The sequence below is a fragment of the Tiliqua scincoides genome, chromosome 3, assembly GCF_035046505.1.
Source record: "Tiliqua scincoides isolate rTilSci1 chromosome 3, rTilSci1.hap2, whole genome shotgun sequence".
Lineage (NCBI taxonomy): Eukaryota > Metazoa > Chordata > Lepidosauria > Squamata > Scincidae > Tiliqua > Tiliqua scincoides.
The window spans coordinates 79,846,297-79,870,249 of NC_089823.1; the positions used below are offsets into that span (position 1 = coordinate 79,846,297).

Below are 23,953 nucleotides of genomic sequence, written 5' to 3' on the forward strand. Positions count from 1 at the left end.
TCTGGTGTAGGGTGTGTGTTAATGGGAGCACCTGACCTACTGCACAATTGCTTCCACTCAACATAGTAAAAATGTGTGAACCAATTAATCCTAGCCCACCTCCTACCCCAGGGGTATCAAACATAAGGCCCTGGGGCCAGATGTGGCCCCCCAGGCTCTCAGCTGCTGAGATGTTACCGCTGAAACGGAAGCCCACATGAAAATTGGGCTTACCCAAATCTTGAAATAAGATTAAGATTTGCTTTTTTTTTCTTATGTCATTTGCAGTTAATGAGTTTCTATTTGAGAACAAGGTCTGGCTTCAGGCCATTAGCTGCTTAATGTGTCACTTTCTGCTTAATGACATCACTTCCGGCCCTCAGCAGGAGTCCTGAATGCTAACTTCGGCTCTCTGTATGAAATGAGTTTGACACCCCTGTCCTACCCAGTTTGATCCGGCTCTCTTGATTGCATCAGTTGAAGGATTAATGTTAGAACATGCTAACATCAGAATAAATGCTGCCAACTGTAACAGAAAAGGTCGGTTCAGCCTTTTGGGGAATGGAGGACAGCGTCTTGCTCGGCTTGCTGCATGTGACAATAGCTTGCTGAATTATTCAGGGAAAATAGAATAAAGACTTTGCAGTTTGAACTGTGTTTCTTCCTTTGATCACAAAAGCTTATGTTTCCCTTGCAATGAAATCCCTGGGAAAATTCCTTTTGAGGAGTGTTTGGCACACTTCTCCACCCATGCTGCAGCTCTTCGGACTAGGTGAGTGACAGCATGGGGCAGAGGATGTTTGACTTGTGTGCGCATGGGGAAATGCTGGTGTGTGTCCCCAGCATAAGCAAACAGAGAGGGCTGCCCTGGACAAGGCGACCAGACCACAACCTGTACAAGTGTATAGAGTGAGTCCTCAGTATTTGCAGGGGATTCATTTCAGGACATCGCCCCCCCCTCCCCAGATACTGATTTCCATGGATACTGAAATCCACAAGAAGGGCTTCAGAGGACCTCCTGGACATGACTGGAAGTGCCATTCTGGCAAATTCAATGTGAGTTGAAACCCATGGATGTGACTCACAGATGTATTTTCCCATGGAATAAGTGCACGTTTGGTTTGGGCCTAAGAATCACTCTTGCATCCCATGCTGTGTGCCATATTGGTGCAGGAACCATCTAACACCAAATGCTCATTTCTTTCATCTCCCTTTTGAGTTTATTCTTCGTGGGAAACATACAAAACCAGTTCTACAATTCTCAAAAACTGAACGTATCCTGCTCCCTCCAGTGACGTCACTGGTCCAGTGACCCCGCCCATCTGCATCACACCCCATGCATATCACCCAGTGTGGCCCACATCCCCCCGCAACCCCCTAGCAATGCCACTGCCTCCCTCAAATGTCTACTCCTTTCTGCCTTGCTGCCCTTTAGACCTTGAACAGCCTCCCAGAGCCAATGCACGATTCTTCTTCTCTTACTTCCTCTAAATCTATCTAAGGTGATCGAGCAGGTGGCGGCGTCCCAGCTCCAGGGGGTCTTGGATAAAGCTGATTATCTGGATCCTTTTCAGTCTGGCTTCAGGCCAGGGTTTGGGACAGAGACTGCCTTGGTGGATGACCTGCACCGGGGAATAGACTTGGGTAGTGCGTTCCTGTTAGTCCTGTTGGACCTCTCAGTGGCCTTCGACACCATCGACTATGGTGTCCTTCTGTGTCAGTTGACTGAGTTGGGGCTTGGAGGCACTGTCCTGCAGTGGTTCCATTCCTTCCCCAGCTGACAAATCCCAGAAGGCGGTGCTGGGGATGCTTGTTCGGCATCCTGGCCTCTTAGTTGTGGGGTGCCACAAGGCTCCATTCTGTCCTCCATGTTGTTTAACATCTACATGAAGCCACTGGGAGAGGTCATTCGGAGGTTTGGGGTAGGGTGCCATCAATATGCTGATGACACCCAGCTCTTTTTCTCCCTTCCTCCTGATTCCAAGGAGGCAGTCAAGTTCTGGACCGCTGTCTGGAGGCTGTTGGGAGCTAGATGTGGGTGAACAATCTGAAATTGAATCCTGATAAGACAGAGGTTCTCCTGGAGGACTCGGGTATTGGACTACTATCCTGCTTTGAATGGGGTTGCACTCCTTCTGATGGAGCAGGTCTGCAACTTGGGGGTGATCCTGGATCTGCAGCTGCTCCTGAATTCCCAGGTGGTGGTTGTGGCCAGGGGAGCCTTTGTTCAGCTTTGGTTGATTCGCCAGCTATGAGCATACATGAGTAGTTCAGACCTGGCCACCGTGACCCATGCCCTAGTGACATCCAGATTAGACTACTGCAACGCGCTCTACATGGGGCTGCCTCTGAAGATGGTCCAGAAACTACAAATAGTGCAGAACGCGGCTGTCTGTGTGGTTGCTGGAGTTCACTGGTTCGACTCAGTCAGACTGCTGCTTTGGCAGCTACGCTGGCTGCCAGTTTGTTTCTGGGCTGAATTCAAAGTGCTAGTTTTAACTTTTAAAGCCCTATACGGCTCAGGTTCAGGGTATTTGAGGGACCACCTCCTTCCATACAATCCAATCCAATCCATCCTCTCAGGTCATCAGAGGGGGCCCTTCTGACTGTGCCGTCACCAGTGGAGGTGAGGGGGCTAGCAGCAAGAAGAGGGCCTTCTTGGTGGTGGCTCCCTATCTGTGGAAATCCCTCCACTGGAACTGAGAACAGCTCCCTCTTTAGAATCCTTTTGACGGGGGCTTAAGACCTTTTTATTGAAAGAAGCCTTTTAATGCTGACACAAGGCATGGCTTTTATTATTATTTATTTATTTATTTTGGGTTCCAGGTTTATTGTGTTTTATTGTTTTTAAATGTTTTATTTTTATACATATTTATATATTTTATGCTTTTATATGATTCCTTTTGTAAGCCGCCTCGAGTGCCCTTTACTGGGACAGATAGGCGGGATATAAATTCTATAAATAAATAAATAAATAATAAATAAATTCCTTTGTAAAACTCACTTTTTTGGCAAAGGTTTAGGCACTTTAATCCCCGTTCCCAACAGAAAGTAGTGTTAAGCTTGTGTCACTGAGACAATAATATATTTTTCCCCTGCTTATCCCACCTCCATTTCTCTTTCTTTCCTCTGTTGTCCCCTTGTGTCTGCCTAGACTATAAATCCTTCAGGGCAGGGACATGTAACATTCTGAATAAAGCACCATGGACATTGATGGAACTATGTAAATAAGTAAAACAACAATACTTTTAAAATACTACTGTGTAAAAAACAATACTTTTCTTGAGTATTGCAGGCTCCACACTTTTTGGAGCACTTTCTGAATATGTGTTAGCAGCAGAACAAAGGATCTGGCTACAAGCCACAACATACATGATCACGGCCAAATCTGCCTTCCTCAACAAAGCACATAGCTGCCATGTCAGCTGATACTAGTAAAAAGCGCTCCAAGAGTATCTGCACATCTGGAAGGAGAACCTCTGAAGCTGTGAACCTGCAGCTTAAGGGCAAGTGAAACCCCCAAACTGCAATTGTAAATCAACTCAAATAAACTTACCTTCATACATGCTAACCCACTGTAAAAGTGGCAGTGGTATTATTATTAAAGTGGTCAAGGGTTACTTGTAGAAACACAGGGCACAAGGGTTAGAAATGTATACCAAGATGCTCATACAGTCAAACCAGCATCCTGTCTTATACATGGGTTTGACTATACACTATGCCATAAATATTGGTCACTGCCAATTTATGACTTTTCATACAACATCTCTCTCTCTCTCTCTCTCTCTCTCTCTCTCTCTCTCTCTCTCTCTCTCTCTCTCTCTGTTTTTACCCTGAAACTCGGATTGCTGATCTGATTCACTGTCCCGTAAGTTGAAGACTCTTTGGTCCGCAAGCCATTCATGCGTCGTACCGACTTGACACTTTCATTTCCAACAGTCACAGTCTGTGCCTGTTCCCAGATTTGTCAGAACAGATAGCAGCAGCAAGAATGGAAATGATGCAATGGTATATAAAATAAAGCAAAACAAAAAAAAATAAGAATGGCACAATTAGAGAAGAATATTAGAGTGAACCTATGTGAAGCAAGCAATTCAAAAGGAAATAATTTGAACTGACTATGAAAGTCAAATTAAAGCAAAGGACAGCTGAAATAGTATGGTTAGGACGGCTTATATATATAGTTTCTTGCTGAGGAAGACAGGTGGTAAATGTAATAGGAAAATCAAAAGCAATACAACTCAGAACAAGTAGATATTTGTTGGTAGGATTTGAGGCAAGAAAGAACTTCCAAAACTCCAACCCAATCCAATAGAGGCACTTCAGCTACGACAAAGAAAACATGGTTTATGCCATAGCAGCTATAGCAGAATCTAAGGCCAGCTGCACCATTAGAAGTAAACAATGCTGGAATGAATGAGATGAGGAAGACTGGTGCCTACAGGACAGTTGAACTAAAGGTGAAATGAATATTTGTGGCAAAACTGAAATTGGATAAATGTCTTGAATTTGCATGAAGTCCATTCAAATCTGAATAGTCATCTATGGAAACGTATACTTTGATTTGTTTTGCAAATAGGAAAAACCTCTCGGTTTCAGCTTGAACTCAGATAGACACAGAATGGACAGCAAATGAACTCTTTTCAATAAGGATTTATTTAAATTGACTAAAAATGTGAGGAAATAAAGATGTGGGTATGTCCTAGGTCCTTAAGGGCAGAAATCACAGTGTGCAGCCAATTATTCTGAAAGACCATCATGATTGCACAGAGGGTAGGGCATTGTACCTTGTTTTGCCTCCTTTGCCTTCTCCGAAGCCTCAGAAATTCCTTGTGTTGCCTGGACACAAAATTCACTGCTGCATATTCGAGCAAGGCAGCAAACACAAAGAGAAGACACACAGCCATCCAGATGTCAATAGCTTTTACATAGGAGACCTACAAGACAAAGGAGATGGGACATCAGAAACATGGCATCTTGCAACAAGGAATGACAGATTGGTACAAAATGAAGTCAGAAAATATCTATAGTTAGAAATGGGCTTGTGCAGAGAACTAGACATCCCACTGTAATAAAAAGCAGGGGTGTTCTGCTGCTCTCTAATCTTGATGTTTGCTTCAAAAATAGTAAATTAGATGCAGCCAAACAGACAGTTAGAAGATATCCACACATGCTCCAAGCACTCACACTGTTTTGGGTTCACTGTTTTGGTCCCTTCACCGATGCGTCTTCTCTGTGTCATTTTTGTTCTTCATCGTGTCAGTCTTTGGTCTCTGTTGCCCACACTCCTGTTAATTTCATTTAATGTGATGACCCACACATTTTGATCTGTGAGGATGCATGACATCATCACATTGGATGCCATATCTTTATGACATCATTACCAAAATCAATTAGGTCACACAATCCATAGGATTAAATGGAAGTGTGGTCAAAAGAGGTTGAGGAGGGCAAAAACAACAACAGAAAATGGTGCCAAGAAGAAAAGTAAGACTCACAGAAAAGAAAAAAACACACACAAAACAATTCAAGCTCTATTGACTTAGCCCTAAAAGAAATTCCCACGTAGGCTCCCTACAAGCAGGGAAAACATCTGGCTTCATACAGGGGAGCATGAAAAAAATAGGATCCCACATCAGTGGTCTGCAGTAGTATGGTGTGGAACCTTCAATCTCAGTCTATCACTTAATTCAAGAATGGTTCTAAAAAAGCAATCCTATACATTTACAGCCCAGTCTTTTTCAAGTCTTATGCTGTAGGAACAAGTATTCCAGCAGAGTAAGGTGTTTTCTAGCTGCCGCAAAATGTGACATGCAAGTCTTCATGGCCATGCATCAGGCAGTTGGCTCCATGCACCAGCGGACTGGAGGGAGGCAAGGAGGGGGAAGAATGTGAAGGAGATGGGGGGGGGGAGATCAGAACTGGGAAGGGGCAGCAGTGGTGCCCACCAATATCCTAACCCCCTTCCCAGCCTTGATAACCCAACCCAGGTCTATGAAAACTTGTTCCAGCTACAGAGCTGGCACAGGTCCAAGTAGACCTGGTGGCCTGGCATGGGCTTACCCTGGGGCAAGGGAACAGAAGGTCCTTTACCCCAAGGAGGCCTCCAAACGGCAACCTCCCCTCCACACAAGATCAGAGTGTGCCACAATGCCACTGCTGCATTGCTGCTTGGGGAGTTGCATTGGTTTGGGCTGTTACTTGAGAACAGAAACTGATGAGATGTGATCAACAGTAATAAGAAGCTGCTACTGCTGAGTAAAAACTAGAAGGAAAAGGAATCTCATCCCTTTCCCGGTGAGCACTGCATGGTGGTGGTAGTGGTGGAGATAGGGAGTGGCCAGAGGAGTCCCCACAACTGCTGTTCAGCAGTGACCAAACAGTGGGATTTATTTCCATATAAGCAAACACAGGATAAAGTACTTTGCTTTGGCTGGGCCACAATGGCAGGCACAGTTGGAGGCTACGAAGACACTCAGGGCACAATCCTAAGATTGTGCGAGGCCGGCACAAATCTCTTGTGCCAGCCCGGGAGCATCACAAAAGTGCCATAAAGTATGTTTCCACCTCCTCAGAAGTCAGCTGCGCTGACACACGAAGCTGCACCAGCCTGCAGAGGCCAGATCCAGTCTCTGTGGTGGCAGAGGAAGGGGAGTCCATGCCAGCTGAGCTCGGCCAGCATGGGGGTCTGTGTGGGGAGGGTGAGGAGGAGGCGTTCCAGGGGAGGGGGAGGGTGGGCAGTGGGCGGGCATGTGGGTGTGCATGAGGTAAGCAGGACCCAGCAGTTATGTCAGATCCTGACCCTGTTCTTGGGCAGCCCAGGGCAGCTTCAGGCTGCTTGGATCTGTGCCACCTCTTTAGATGGTGCAAACCGAGTAGACCCATTAGGGCTGCAGTGGCCCTTCCTGGGGTAAAGGGAAGGGATTCCACTTGTCCCAGGCTGAGCAGAGCAGGTCTCCCCAATCCAACACAAGTTAGGATTGTGCTGCCCATGACATTCCTCCTCCAAGCCACATGGCTGGCTTTGATGAAAACCTTCTTTAAAAAAAAAAGAGCAGCAGATAATAGAAATTGTAGGAGCATCAACAGGTATATTGCATCTCCTTCTCCTGGGCTTCAGGAAGGAAGGATAAGAGGAGAGAATCCCATTATGATATGGTAACTATAGAGGGCAGGTAGTGGCATGATTTTGCTTTTGAGCTGTTCTTTGGTTTCTGGAAACACAATAAGCAAAACTCTGGTGGGTTTCATCTCACCCCAATCTTTTCATGTTTTATTTTTCCCCCAGACAATATGCTTCCCCTTGGAAGTGAATAAGTCACCTTCAACTTTAAACACAGGAAGTTTGGTCCTAATTCAAATGTAGATGAGCTTGGTATTCTTTGTGAGCTCTTCTGATTATATTTTACAGGGCCTTCATAGCTTTTACAGTGTAGCTTCCAGTCCTCCTTCCTTTCCTACTATAAACTCATCCACCTTATTAAGGATGCACAAACACCTTGAAGGTGTTCTGAGTCATCTCATTTTTAGAAGTGAAGTCATAAGGATCAGCATTTCTGATGGACCAAATCCTTTGCTAGTGTGAATAAAGGCACTAAGGGCAAAATAATCAAGGAAGCCCTGACTTTGCCTTCCTGCCACTGAAACTGCAGTTCTATGTTATATTAGCACAGTTGCAGTGTTAGCTGGATTATTTTAGCTCTATCCTACTGCCCTGATGTCACTCCATCAACACATTTGGTTCAGCTTCTATGGTTGCTCCTGAAGCCGAAAGTCCCAGTTTTTGTTTTTCAGTGCATTGTTTGCAGGAGGTGCTTTACATTTGCACTGGTACATGGAATAGAGGGCACCAAACGTACCCAAACCCATGACTTTCAGACTTGCAAGCACTTGAAGTGACCCCATATGTGACCTTTTATGATTTCTTCCACCTCTAGTGCAGACAGACAGCTGTTCAATGAGAAGTAGTATGTATGTGCCCTGCAGATATATTTTCCAGACTGGCACTGACATCTCAAAACAGTAACACTCAAAGCAAATTTCAAGGAGAAACTTCTGACAATGTTCAAAGAAAGCCAAATGAGTGTCTGCAAGGCAAGTGAAATTTTTCAGGGGGCTAAAGCTGTCCCTAAGTCACCTTCCCAGATATGCCTCTTTCATCTCATTAACCAGTGTACTGTCCAGTTCAGCATCCCATCCAATTCAGTTCACTATTCCAAGAGCACGGCCTATAGATTTATGTGGAAAGACCACATATAGCACTATTCTCAGTGCCATGTAGTAAATAAAACATTATACCCTGGGTAGGAAATTTCTCCTCCTCTATAGCAACCATCAGCAAAATTCTCACTGGTGTGTGCAAGATTACTATTGTATATGTCACCTCTTATGGAGGGCAACTCTCATATTGACCTTTAGCTTCTAAGAGGGTAAAACTGGATTTGTTGGCCAGTGTATCTAACTGGCTTTCCACTATACTTCACAACACTCTGTGTTGTATTGTAACCTTGAGCATGCTGGGCTTGTGGGCCACTGGAAGCTGTGTGGCAGCTATACTGGAAGCCTAATAGAAGCCCTGTGCAGCTAAAAGAAGTAGCAGCACACTTATCTCTTTCCTTTGTGCTCTTATCTCTCTCAATGGCAGCTGGAACCTCAGACAGCAAATGTGTGCAGATTGCTGATAGAAGTGATCAGTAAGGAGGGAAGCGAGGCATGCACACAGCGCAGACACAAGAGATACTACAGGATGAGATTCAGTTTGTGCCATCTCCAAAAGGATATTATGGGGAAAGGCACAAAGAACCCTGCATCTTGTACAAAGAACAAAGGTGCAAAGAAGGCTATCAAAATTATTAGTTTTAATCTGGAGGGGAAAGAGAGGGGAAGGTGGGATGGGAAACTAAGGATGGGGAAGAAGATGTATGTTTCTGAATTAGACATGGACTGGGAAGCAGAAAGAAAGCACTTCAAAAAGCATCACCATTAAAGACCTGGCATCTTAAGGAAGTTTAATAAGGATAATGTCCCACTCACAGCTAGGGCTGGAATTTCTGGTTACAGACCCTGATTTCGAGTTGAAGGCTGCAATCCTATACTCACTTTCACAGGAGTATGTACCATTGGACGCAATGGGAGTTACTTTTGAGTAGACATGCCTAGGCTTGTGCTGTGAATTGTGTTTTCAGAGGGAGTGTAACCATTTTAGCAGAATGTCTGGCATTCATTAGATGGAAGATATTTTTAGTTTGTTTCACTCCCTCACTCATGCAGGTGTAAAGCTAAGTAGTGGAGCCAAGTATTGGTCATGAAACATTGCATGTCATTTATGACAGTTCTATATAAAGTTTAAATTTATATAAGCTAAGCTCAATGCCAAGTCACAACAGCAATAATTGCTGGTAACAAAACCTTTCTAGATTTTATAAACCCTGTAATGTGACAGAGTTAGGAGTATGACCTGAAAAGGATTTTCTTGCAAAAATCTATTACATGGCATTCTTGAAGTATAGGTGTGACCAGGTATCTGTACCATTCCGGAATCCCCTGTGGTTAAGTGAAACTGTGACTAACCAGGGAGGCCTCCCCACCCCCCAGAGGAGAGGGGAGCTAGGCTCCCCTCACCTCTGGAGGGTCTTCTGAGGCCCACAGAGGCTGGGTGTTACTGCCTGCAGCCATTGGCCAAAAAGGCGAAAAAATATGACTTCCAGTTTAATGATAAAACTGTGATGTTTTTAATTCCTTATAAGGCATTGGGAGGCATTATAAGGAATTAAAATAACTCCAGAGAGAGCACACAGTGGGCCCTGTGTACCCAATCTGGGGATACCTAAAACCATAGATATGGGGACCCCCTGTACTAGTTTCCTCCAAATATATGTTCATCAGGGTCTGGGCTCTACTACTGTCCTGAGTGTTTCATAAGCACCTGTAAATTGCAGGTGTTACTAGATGTCACCCTCAATGTTTCTAGTGAACACATTCTTCATATATGGCCAAACATGAGGCACATGTCTGCCATCTATCTAGTCATAAATTTTATTTCTATAACATGGCAGTTACAGTGCCTTTGGGTTACTGTTTTTTTGAAGATGATTGGTTCCAAAACTTTTTAGCGGCCCTAGAAGTTGCTGCCTGATTTAGAAATGCCAAAGGGGTGGCTATAAAGGTAACTGGGCAGCACTGCCCGCCAAGTAGCAGCTTGTTTACCCTTCAATGCACATAGCCTAATCTGCCCTGTCAGTTTCTTGACCCAACAAAATTTGGATCACGATGCACTGTTGGGTTCTGGACCCACAGTTGAAACCACTGATTTAGGCCAAGTGCTGTGACAGTATATTAGCTAATGCAAAGAACTAGATAGTTCAATTGATGAAGGAAACACAATTGATAAAGGAAACAAGGAGGGTCAGATTACATTTGACTAGATTAATAAAGGAAAACAATATGGCACGTTAAAAGTTTCTGGATTGAATTGGTCTAATTTTCACTGTAACAAAGCAAATAAATCCATGATCCCGTTAAACTTTTTTCCTGGCCTTATGCTACTTTGATTTCGTAGAGTTCCTCCTTTTTTCATACTTCACAGATCTTTAGATATCATCATATTGTAACTGAGATGTTAGTTTTTTTTAATTCTCGCCCCCCCCCCCAATTTAGTTCTTAATATCACAAATATAGCTGGGGACTGGATTATCAAGCATTGGAGAAGCATCCTTTCCCAAGCCAACCCTTTTAATCTTAATAGTTAAATTAGGCTCTTGTAATGTTCGTTTCTATTTTATGGTCCACTGCCTTTCCTATTTCTTTGATAATTCATAAACTAAACATACCTCTGTGGGCCTCCTGGTCACAAATGCTGATCTGTATCTTTTTACAGAGTTGCCAATATAATACATCCCTGACTCTGGGTACCCGCATACACATGCCCACTGCCTTTTGGCATGATGCACCCCAGTTTGTCCTCCTGGCTCCCAATCTCTCCACATATAAAGCACATGAACACACCCCAAGCATTTCCCCCAAACTTGACTCATCCTGTTCCCCATCTGACTTGTCCTCCTGGCTTGTCCCACTTTCCCCCAGCTTCCCAGTTCTTCCCCCTTCTACTCTCTCTGCCCTGGTTTGCTCCCAAATGGTGGGAGCAGGACTCATGGGCCTTTGGGAAAGAAAAAGGAGAAGGAAGTGCCTGTGAGTGTGTGTCCTCCCTCCCTAGGGACAACCAAGATGGCTCCTAGGTGGCTCCTGGACTTGCAAAAACCTAAAAGTTTATTCAGGAAATCCAGTAATGGACCTAGTCTCATTGCGTACTGGGTCAGATTCGCATCATGCTGCCCCCCCCTCCATCATGCTGCCCTCTATCCCCTCCCCAGGATACTCACTGAGGCTCACGGAACCTCGTGCGGCACAAAGCACAGCTCAAAAAGCCTTCTGAGGCTTCTCGTGCTGTTTTAAACAATACTTCTGGTTTCCTGATAAAACTCCCAGTTTTCCAACAGAAAATGCTTCTGGTGTTTCAACAAAAAAAGCCTCAGAAGGCTTTTTGCATCCTGCCAAGCACCACGTGGGGCTTCACCTGCCTGTGGAATGTCTTCGACAGGCAGGTGGGGTGGGGCAAGGTGGAGGCGGCAGCGGCGGAAGTGCAGCTAGCACGGCACTCAGGGCTTTTGTCCCCCCCCCCCGCCTCTGCCCCAGGTCCACCACTAGGGAAATCTAGAGTTGCACAGTGGCTACATTTTCTTACTCTATGTGCAAGTTGCACAAAAGATTAAGAAAAACTAGAGTAACCATGCAACACTAGATTTTGCTAATGCCATGTGTAGGCTACCATGAATCTTATGGAAGCCAATGATGGGGTGGAGAAGACTGAGCAATCTTTTTGGAGATAGGGGATCCCTGTGATGTGCCCTAGTAAACCTGTTCACGGAAGTCATCCCTGAGGGTAGAGTCTCCCCACACTTGACAAAGCAGAAGAGGATGAAGCTGCAGTCCCATTAGACAGCTGTTTCTTTTATGGATTCTGTTCAATAATTCTGGACTGGGGGATAAAGAGGGGTGCTGCTTATCACGCTTCTTTTTCTACTGCCCTGGAACTGACCAGTACATCACAGTAGGGAGATGTAATCCCTGCAATCTGTTGTGGCTTGATGATTATGCAGGGCATACAATCATGTAAGGTAGGAATGCAGGCTTGCCTTAGAGCAGTGACTTTCAACCTTTTCCATCTCACGGCACACTGACAAGGCCCTAAAATGGTCAAGGCACACCACCAGGTTTTTGTCAATTGACAAGGCACACCATGCTGCCAGTGGGGGCTCACATCTCCCATTGGCCCTATTAATAAATAACCTTCCCCCAAATTCCTGTGGCACACCCGTGGACCACTCGCGGGACACCAGTGTGCCACGGCACAGTGGTTGAAAATGGCTACCTTAGAGCATGTGAGTTTTGCAGGGACCAAATTTCAGAGTCTTCCATGGATATAGTCTTCCTCTATGAAATAAAAGTGATCAGTGTCCAGGCAGGAAACTAACTGAATGTTAATAGTGAGGAGCACAAGCAGAGGAACTGAAAAAGTACAGGACCCATACAGTCAGTATTATATATTATTTTCAGAGGAGGTTCTCAAAATAGGGAGGATTCCATTGTCTCCTATCCCCAATTCTAACACTAATGATTGTGAATTTTTCCTGTCTCTGTGGCGCATACTTTCAGGGAGGTAACGCCACTGCCAATCATGCCTTTTAAAAGCTAATGTTCTCACTCAATAAAGCTCAATTTCCACAATTTTGGCAGCATCTCCAGACAAACCAACACAGAGAAACCTTTTCTTTCTATTTAGCTCAGGGAAAACAGATTCCTGTCAGAAAGCACAACTAATTATTATGTTTTTCTGACTGGGGTGACAATCCTAAACATCCTATCCTATCCCAATCCTATTCCCAATCATTTGTGCTAATGCAGCAGCTCCATGGCAGCATGCATTGCATGCTTTGGGGGGGGTGGTAACCAGGAGGCCTGAGAGGGGTAAGGAAAAATATTTCTTCATTACCTCTGTGCAGGCCACTTGATGGCCTATCAGTCTCCTTGGGCCGATGCCAACTATATAGCTGGCATAAGTCTAAAAAGAGAAAGGGGGAAGGGTAGGTTGGAAAAGGGGAGATAGGATCTGGCGGGCGTGTTTGCCACTTCAGCTCTGTCTCTGCCCCCTGCTCTCTCCTGATCCACCTAGAAACTTCTCCCCACACCCACAAAATCTCCCTGTGCCAGTTTATCTGCCCTGATGTGATCAGCAGTCAGCACCAGCACAGCTCTAATGTGCAGCTCTCAGCCTCTGAACCATCTTGCTTTTATGATACGTCATGGGCCAATCAGTCTCGGTTTCAGCAAATTTTATTAGCCAGGAATCTATGTGGGTGCAGAATCTGCCCACTTTTTGATGACTGGCAATGGTCTCTGTCAGTACATGTGCTTGCAGCGTGTCTTGTAATAAGTGATTTGCAACAACTGTACCTGCACTACCAGTTGCAAAACATTAAATCACTCAAAACTATCAAAGGAAGAATATACTACAGTATTTTTCCCCCCTAGCTTTTCTGAAGAAGATTTTGTAAAAATGCCTTGAAATTCCCCACCCCCAGGGAAGTTTGAAAAGTATGCAATACAACCCCAGCGCTGTCAAGGTCTCGCCTAGCATGGAAACAGGCCAGCCCTGTTACCTTGAATTTGCTAGTGGTGAAGGACGGGAAAGTGCTCTCATTTGTTCAAGTGTAATTTGAAGAAAACTGCAATTTGGACTTTAAAAAAAATCCTTTCAGAGAATGGTCCATCTGTTGGAAACAATTTGCAGGGATAATCTTCAGAGCACTGGACTAGCAAGTACTGCACAGACCAAACATAGTGATAAGATAATAATGAAATCAATTGAATTTATGATTACTTATTGCAAGGATTACTATGATTTGTTGGTTAAGGCACCATGTAATCATATAAGGTATGATATGCATGGAAAAGTCAGAGTCCTCTCTGAGGAATTCACAGTGCAGATGACAAATGAACTGTGCTGCTTTTTCCAAGCATTACTTTTGAGGTCCTGAAAAATGCTCTTCCACGAGTTATTTGGAGGATCTGGGTTTTGGCTGAACAAAAACCAGCACAATGTCACTTGTCTGTACTGTACCCTCATGCCTCTCAGGGGCAGTTATGGGCAGAACTTTTCCCCTGCTACCCATGTGCAAGCTGCTCCCTTAAAGGGATAAGTTTTGCTTCCCTTCCTCCATCAGGGTGACTAGATCCAATGGAGAACAGGGTGCCTATACCTTTAACCATTGTATAGAAGAGGGAATTTGGGCAGGTACAGCACAACATGGACGGGTTTATAAAGCTGCAACTGCCCAAATTTCCTCTTCTATACAATGGTTAAGGGTATAGGCACTCTGTCTTCCATTGGATCTGGTCCAATGGATCTGGTCCATTGAATCTGGCTACCCTCCATGCATTTTCAGCATCATTTCTGAAAGAGGCTCTATATGTGTGATTTGGGCCCCAGCCCTTTCCTGAATTGCCAGTTGCCAACTCTTCACCACTCGTTCACTTCACTTTCACTTCACTTTCGTTTCACTTCACTTCACTTCACGTTCGTTTGGATGACACCAAACTTTTCCGAGTGGTGAAGACCAGAAGTGATTGTGAGGAGTTCCAGAAGGATCTCTCCAGACTGGCAGAATGGGCAACAAAATGGCAGATGCGCTTCAATGTCAGTAAGTGTAAAGTCATGCACATTGGGGCAAAAAATCAAAACTTTAGATATAGGCTGATGGGTTCTGAGCTGTCTGTGACAGATCAGGAGAGAGATCTTGGGATGGTGGTGGACAGGTCGATGAAAGTGTCGACCCAATGTGCGGCGGCAGTGAAGAAGGCCAATTCTATGCTTGGGATCATTAGGAAGGGTATTGAGAACAAAACAGCTAGTATTATAATGCCGTTGTACAAATCTATGGTAAGGCCACACCTGGAGTAATGTGTCCGGTTTAAAAAAAAAAAAAAAGCTATCGTGTTTAGTAGATGAGGAACAAAGAGATAGATCTGAATATCTCTTGGAGATAAAATTGAGAGAAGCTTCTAAAATTAATTATTGTGATCTTATACTGGGAACAGGATTCTTTATGTGGAGATTATGACAAGAAATTGACACACGGACAGAAAATCTTTGGTCCCTCTTTACTCCCTATAGTCAACTTCTTCCAATGTCTTCAGCTAATAGGAAAGCTTATGTAGGGACAGGGAAAAACAAAGACCAATTTAACAGGAAGGGATGAAGCAAGGCAAAGAGCCAGTAAAGCTTCCTGGACCCATTTAGTCTATATACCTATAGTCAGATGCCTATAGTCAGATTTTCCACAGAGGTGGAACCACTTGTAAAAATAACATTTTTAAAAATTGCTCTAAGATTCCCTTTTTGAAAAAAATATGTGTACTATACTCTGAATGGGAAGGACTGTGAAGTAGGGAATTGAGAGGGCACAGAACTATTTTTACTGTAACTGTCTTGGTGGTGTATGCAAACGAAGATGTTACATTACATGTACATTTGGGCTTGATGGAATAGCAGAAATTACTCTGGATAGATCTGAGCCATAATAGACCAGTACTGAACTGGACCAGGAAACACATCCAGAACCTGAAAATTCTAGTGCAAAGAGCAGAGAACATTGTACATTGTATCACACATGCATATGTGCCTCAAGAACCTACGTACAATGTCACCATTCATCACACCTCATAGGAGCTGGAAACATATGCACACATGGAGGTGCAGCGTATAATATTCTAGAAGCCTTCTTGGGTACTGCAGGATTAAGTAGTCATACACTGCTCCCTTGCAAAGAAGTTTCAATTACACAGTGGACCAGAAGGAAGGAATACAAGCTATAGAATGATATTCTTTCAGGTAGAGTACATGTAGAATTATGCAGAATGCATGCGAACATACAAGCAGAATTAAGCACATCAGCAAAACATGAACAAATGGCACAAATCCTACGAATAATCATGCCTCTGTGAAAGTACGTTTGTGGCAATTACATAGGGGTTGTAATTGAAAATCTATTCAGTGTCTACATGGGCTTTCAATGGCAGATGTAGAATTTGGCTAGGGTTTCACAGTTTGCACAGATTGCATCTAGGCCTGAGCATGACTCAAGAAACACCAGCTGCCCTTCCCCCCTTTGGCGTGAGGATGTTCCCACTGAGCAGATAAGACAGTGGCCTTTTCAAGACGCGGAGCGGGGAAAAAGATGCTTGGTCAGTAGTGAGCATAATATAATGGGATCCCTCATTTGCTCACATTCCATCATCTCACTGATGTTCTTGTTAGTGTCGCCAAGGCAATTGTCACTAACCAAAGGCCTGAATTTCTTCATTGCTAATACGGAAAGACTCTCAAGTCATAAGAAATAAACAAATGCCCTTCCCTTCATCATTACGCCTTGGAGAAAGTCATAACGATCTACATGTTTGGCTAAAGGCTTGAAATGATAAAAAAGAAATGAAGGAGGAGGCTTTTTTGTGGCCTAATCATAAACAACAAAGATCAAGAATGGTTTGATTTTTATTTTTTAAAGCCAATAGCTCTGGGCATATTTTTTCTAATTTTAGGCTCTTCTCATTTGGTTCAATGAACTGGATCACTTTTAATGGTTCACTCAGTTGTGACTACTATAGAAGCGGCTGTGTGGGAAATGTCTTTTCTTAATGTACTGGAGTCACCTGCGGTGTGGCAGTAATTCCAAATTTCACCTGTGTTTTCAATGGCAAGTGCAAGACACTTAACTGGACAATTTAAATCCACTCTCATTGCAGTTGCTAGTGCTGAATGCACACCTTCATTTTTGCACCTGCACATATCCAGAAAAGAGGGCTGTATAATTTGCTTTTAAACGGAACCAATCCCAGAGCCATATTTAACAGAATAGCTGAATGAATTTTAGTAACCAAGGTACTACTGGAATGGAATCAGATTTCAGGACAATACAGCAATGGCTCTTTTAGCAGCATAGATGTGCTCCTGGAAAATGGTTGTGTGAAATGAAGATAGGCAATAACCATACCACTGTTCTAATGAAGATGTACTTGGAATACTCTGCTTGCCAGCACAGTGGGTTAGAACTTGCTACATAACCAACCACCACTGCCATCACACCTCCTATGTAGTAGGGATGGAAAATGATGGGAGGAGCTACCCCTGGGAGGTCAAACCAGATTCATCCTTAGGAACTGCAAGAAGACTCACAGCCTCATCCTATCCACCCTTTTCTGGGAGTAAGCCCCATTGACTTTAATGGGACTTACTTCTGAGTAGACCTGCATAGGATTGGGCTCTCACCCTTCTTGTTCAAGAGAGCATCTAAGGTAGATTGCTTTGCCCACTGTTTCCTCCCCGAAAACTTTTCCTTGCAGCATACAATTTGCCCAGTGATGGTCGCAATATGCTGTTCTCGGTGACCCCATGCTAGCAAGAATACATGCAATGGCACAGAATATATGCTCTCATTGGTTTCCCTCATCAAAATTTGCACGTTACCTTTCAGAAGTGAGAGGATAATTGGTAGCACAGGGTAGCTCACTAGAGACCACCTTTCCAGCCTTTCCTGAGCTTGAATGTCACTTGTTTTCTACCCAGGAGCATTGGATTTGCAGTTTTCTCTGCCTTCTGATGCAGTGATTGAGATCTTAAAAAACCCTATAAATCAAATACTCCTTGATACAAAACAATCTCCCTGAGTATGCTGTGGGGTATCCTTTCCAGTTAAAGAGAAAATGGAAAGGCCTCACTGGTCTCTAGTGAGTTCCACAGGTGCTGAGAGCTGGCATTGGATCTGGGTCAAGATGGATACAGAGGGCTCACTGTATAGGTTGTTTTGTCATGGCCTGAGCCCCCTGAAAGCCTGGGTCTTAAGGCTAAGCCTGGGGATTTTGCCACCCCCTTCAGGCTTGGTGCATTCTCCTTGCCCCCATCTATCTCTTTTCTCAACTGTAAGAGGTGTGTGTGTGTTTGGCTTGCAAGGAATGGAGTCACAGGCAGGGAAGACCAGCTAGCACAAAGGCAAATCCCATCTCATATTGGACCTGATTTTGAAGACACCAGGTTGTGGGCTGAAACGGGTGAGATTTTTCACTAGTAAATTCTCTCCAAATGCTAGTCATAAGTGTATTCGCTCCCACCACTCCACATGTCCCACTTGCTGTTTTTTTAACTCAGCACTTGCAAAGCAGTTGTGCCATTTGCAAGATGCCCTTCACAGTGAAGAACATTTGGAAGTGTTTTGCATGTGGATGCTAACACAGTACAAAGAATACTCCTTTCTCTTCATTTGAGTGCTCCCTCTTTGGAAGTGGTTCACAACCTTTAGAAGCCCATGGACCACTAAGGAAAACATTGGAATTGTCATGGACCACATGCAACCTCCTCCATCTCCACCATACAAAAAATACAATTCAGTTTGCTAGCTCACTGGGGAGTGATAGGCAAGACACTGGAAATGTCAGCTGCAGGGGGGGGGGGTCAATTTTCTGCCTTCTCTGGTGGTCCATGGGGAAGCATCTTGCAGAGTGAGCACTCATCCGCAGACTACCAGAAAGGGTGTAGAATGTACTACCCCCCACAGCTGGCACTTCAGCAAGCACAGACCACCAGAAAGGATGGAGAATGGACTACCTACACCCAAAGCCGATACTTCAGTGGTCCATAGAGGAGCACTCACTTGGTGAGACACTGGAAGTGATCAAAGGTGATCATTTTTTTCTGAGACCTTGCAGACCACTTCTCAGGGTCTCACAGATCACCTGTGGTCCCTGGACCACAGAGAACCACTGCTCTATGGAAAGCAGATAAAAGATGTGCAAACCGCTGGGCTCCCTCCAACCCCTTCCTAAGCTACTGGAAGCTGTCTTTTTAGATCTGGGTTTGTAAGTCTTGATGCACAGGGTCTCAGCTGTAATCCAGCTCTTGGGTATGAGATTCCCTCTTGTATTGTGCTTTGTATCAATGAGCACACACATTATCTCTCCATGATGGATGTCTCTCAGTTGCTTGTTGTCACAAAAACTTGTTAGTTACAGCGCACACTTAAACTTTACTTATTGTTCAGCTTTGAAAGATGATCACATCAGGTGATCAGGTGATAAAACATTTCTTTTATGAAATGTTAAGCATGCTCACAATGACAGAGAAAAAGTAGTCTGCCACTCTGTTATTGCTTTTTCTTGCTTTCCTGCACCCCCATGGAAAATCTGATGTACAATCTGAGAACAACTTTTCTCACTGAATGTCATTCTAACTGGAACAAAGCAGTCTATTGATCATGCAAGACATGTGTGACTAGTGGCATAATCCTGGTGTGCTTCTGCACCGGCGCTCTGCTAGTGCAGACTGTGGCAAATATGCCACACATTGCAACAGAGTTAGCAGGGCTGGTGGGAAGGCTGACACTAGGGCAGGACGCAATGAACTCCGAAGCAGGTAAGCTCCACGCCAAGCAGCAGATGGTCAGGGGAGGGGGATGGGTGGATCGGGTCCTGGGAAGGGCAGGATCGACATGCCATATCCTATCCCCCTTCCCAAGCCAGATCTGCTGACATGGATCCACTCAGATTTGCGCCAATGATTTAGGTTGACATTGTTGCACACTAAATTGAAAGCTGCACACTAAGCAGTGACTCTTGCTCTTTGCCTTGACCAGTAATATAACTTAAGTGGAGATTCTATAAAAGCTGAGTTAGTCCCACACTAGGAACTAGATCTTTATACCAGATGAAAGCAAATGCTTCTGTATTCTCTATAGTCTTACTATCAGTCCTGAATCATTGCCTCCAGCTATTACCATCCTGTTTCTTTTTTTTTGTTTCAAAAAGTCAAAGCAATATCATGGGAATGACGGACGTCAAAGTTAAAGATGGTGAACTTCGGCATAAACGTGCTATTTCAGAAGGATGGGTTGCAGAAAGAGAAAATGAAGGCAAATACGCTTGATGATTAGCACTAAGTGGCATACAATGTGTCTGCCACAGACTTGATGGATTTTGCTTCCACAGTAGCAAGCTGGAACAGAAATGGAGCAGTTCCCCTGGTCAAATTCATCTAACGCTTCCTCTCTGAATGCAGATTTACAATGAATTAGGATCATATAGGCAGAGGGGTATCCTGTGTTTGGAATTCACAATGCGCACATAATTCTAATTGACAAAAAAATATGGTATTATTCCAGTCAAATAAGCTACATTCTTGCTCTAGGACAAGAGTGCATTTTTGCTTGGTATGGTTGCGGACTTTATAACTATGATGAGTTTACAGAAGTAGACACAAATCTAAGAGTCAACCATATATGAAACAACACCATGCTGCAAATATGCATGCCCTGAGTTAGACTTTTTTCCCCACATGTCTTTACCTTCTTCCAAAGAGCTCAGGGTAATAAGTATGGCTCCTTCCCTTCATTTTAGCCTCACAATAGTGCAGTAAGAAAGGTTGACCTGAGAGATAAGAAGTTTCATGACCGAGTGGCAATTTGAACCCAGGAATTGCTGGCCTACCTCTTGCACTCTAACCACCACACCGCACTGGTTCTATGAATCTAGCTACATTAATCTGTTGTGATATTTTAGCAATGTAGAGCCAGATGCCCAGATGCCTCTCAGCTGCGACAGATTGTGCCTGGATGAAGGCAATTTCTTTCCTTCTTTTCCATGGCATGACATTTGGTGCCAGTAGTAAAAACAAATGTACAATGTTCAGGATGACAGTGGAAGGAGCTCACAGCAGCAATGGCTGACCCTGCTGTGGTGGCTGCCTAGGAGAAGGAGGTTATACAGGTTGAGACTAATTATTCGCGTGGGTTCCGTTCCAAGTACTCACGTGGATAAAAAAAAATGCACTGTAGCAAATCAATTTTTTAAAAAAGTTTTTTTGCTCCAGTGATTGAAAAACAGCTTTGCTGACCTTTTGACTCTAAGATAAGAGTCATTAAGAAGACAATCCATCAGCACTTCACTCAGCCCCTTCCTTCACCAATGCAAAATGATCACCTTTCTTTCACGTGCTGGGGGAAGTGAGGGGTCCGAAGGAGAGAGAAGGATTGATGGATTGTTAGCCTGCTGCCACTCCCCCCCTCATTAAGGAGGCTGTTGTTAAAGGACTGTTCAGTTTTTAAAACTGATTTAAAGGGATGCGTTTTTCCCCTTCTCCAGGGATCAGCACATTCTTTCTCATTTGCAGGGACCATTCGTGTTCAGTCAAATCCGTGTATTAATAGGCTGGATCTGTAGTCTGTTCCAGACTCCTGTCACTGCTGCTATTTGTACCCATCTTCAGCTCCTACAGTGTGCGCACAGCAACATCCTACTCTACTAATTCTATTGCCCCCAACAGATATCTGACCATGCTGATGTAGCTGATGCTACATCTTAGCACCGCAAACCATTAAGACTGATTTTGCGTCTGGACTGAATTATGGCTAGAAGATCACAAGAAGTAACCTGCGGTTTATTACTGCTTTAGTACCTGCATTTATACCACATCTTCGTCGATAGATGGTTGAATGTTTCTCCTGGGAACTTGAATCATCCAGAAGTTTTACTCAAATTATGTTTGAAGCTGTGCTTGAATGTGCTGAATTTTGAAAAGGCAGGATAGTTCAAGGCATTCATTAAGCATAACAGTGTTTCCAACAAGAAATAGTCGCCTGGAAAGATTTTGAAACAATCCAAGTAATTTCTCCACTCATGTGCAGGTGCTCTCTATGGAAAAGGTTGGTTTACTAACCACTGCAGCAAATTTCAAACACTCATCTAGACATTCCCTTCCATTTTCTTGTAAATGTTACTCACCAATGCCCTTACTTGGAGTTATTACCAGGATCCAACAAGCACTGTCTGCAACTTAAGAATTCTGCCATGATGTAACATTACATCATATATGAAAGTCAACCAATCAGATTGTTTTAAAGGGACATTGTATCCATTTCTTTATTGATTGGTTTGCTGACTAACTACAGAAGACACTGTGAACCTTCACATTCCTCCCCCACAGAGAATACTTAATGAAACAACAAAAGTCAGTACTATATGACTCAGATTCACCATGATTTTTTAGTCCAACTTCAGTATTAAACCTGTAATAGGTATTTCCATGTTTCTTCATGGCTACATTTTCCAACTCTCAATATTAGGCAGGCATTGTGTGGCATGAATAAATTCCCCACAGTATCCTCTTAAATTTTAATCAAGCTTTTAGTTATTTCCTCTGGTGTCCTTCAGGTGAACTAGCAACTACATACATTAAATTATGCTTTACTTCTCCAAAAGTGGCTTTAATAAATCTATATTTTTACCTTTGCTTTTTTTGTTTCACAGAATCCACAAAAACACTCTGAATTCTGATTAAATTCCAAATTGTGTCAAATGTAAGGTAACATCCACTGTTAGGGTGCAATCCTAACCCTTTATGTCAGTGCTTTCCAGTACTGGCACTGCGGTGCTAATGGGACGTGTGCTGCATCCTGCAGCTGGGTGTCACTCACGGAGGCCTCCTCAAAGTAAGGGAATGTTTGTTCCCTTATCTCAGAGCTGCATTGCCCTTATGTAAGTGCTGGAAAGATTGCAGCATTAGTATACAATTCTCTGATTACAGAAATTACTTTTCCTTTGACTATAAGAGCTCCATGATTTTGCTTGCACACTGCACTGTGATTTTAAGTTTTGCTCCACAGGACATGAAATATCCAGGTTGCTGGGAGCCTTTTATTGCACCCCCCAGTCCCTGATGGCACTTTGGGCACTACCACTGCCACCAGTACGGAAGGTTCAGAGGTTAGGTAGGCCAGTGAGTTTTCTGATGGCCCTCAGCCAGTGTCCAACCTGATCAAGCTCTGATGTCACCTCTGTATATAGTAGATGCTGTATTGCATGATCAGAAACCTATTGTCCCCCTGCACCAGCGGCACATGAGTTCTGCTGGCACACACTGGTGCAAAAGTGCCACAAAGCACTTTGCGACAGTGCTTCTAGACAGCAGGCTTGTGGGAAGACCACAGGATTTCCACTAGTGCCAGTGGACTGATAGAAGTCTGCCGGAGAAGATAAAGCCAGGGCGGGGGGGGGAGGCAGGGAGGGGGCTGAATGGGGGAATGCTAGAAAAGGGAGGAGATGGGGCGGGGTGGGAGAATTCAGTCCAGGAGGGGGCAGTATCAGCAGTGGCGCCACACGTCAAATCCTAAGCGCTCCCCAGGCCTGATCTGCCTGCACAGATCAAAGCAGACTTGCGCCAGAGGTATCTGTGGTGTAGGTCAAAGTTGACGCATTGTGGTTGCTGGGGTTTATGTGATTAATAGAACATGTGGTTAGCCCCTGAGTTAGTTTCTAATATAAAGAGAGGCAGGGGTGCTTTTATCCCCTTTTTTGCAGTCTTATTAGACATGAATGCCTAATTAGACATGCCAAAAATGAATAAAATACGCATTAAACACTATAGAGATGTTGGATGTTAAGACTGGTCTATTTTAGGACTCAGAAATCAGATTGTGATGTTTTCACAATTACTTTCTTTTTTATTTTAAATATCAATATTAGGACAAAAAAATGGCAGATGTTAATGACTATCACTTTTTCCTCATTTCTGGCATATTTGTGAGCCATCAAAGAGAAGCTGTGATTTTCCAAACACTGTTTGACACTAAGGTTGCCAAAGATGACGCTTATTTTAAAGATTTGTGCCTTATTACAGATCCAAAAAAATCTTCCAAAAGTGTCTAACAGCACTCTGGAGCAGCATTACTTTCTCACTGTCTTCTCCTTCATACTCCATGGCTAATAAGTGATCAGGATTTTTGTGATATACTCTTCCTCCCCCCCAAACCATTATTTTACATTCTTTAATGGCATCATGACCCAGGCAAGTGGGATGGTAGAGAAGGACCACTTTGCT

At 43.9% G+C, this 23,953-nt stretch overlaps 1 protein-coding gene across 2 annotated transcripts in view; it reads right to left on the reverse strand.

Annotated features, from left to right (window-relative positions):
* The window catches only part of GLRA2 (glycine receptor alpha 2), a 135,364-nt gene that overhangs the window by 15,767 nt on the left and 95,644 nt on the right, over positions 1–23,953 (reverse strand). For both annotated transcript variants that reach the window (XM_066620771.1, XM_066620770.1), the window contains exon 8: positions 4,767–4,916. In XM_066620771.1, coding sequence (XP_066476868.1) covers positions 4,767–4,916 — 150 coding nt within the window. The remainder of the gene's footprint in view (positions 1–4,766; positions 4,917–23,953) is intronic.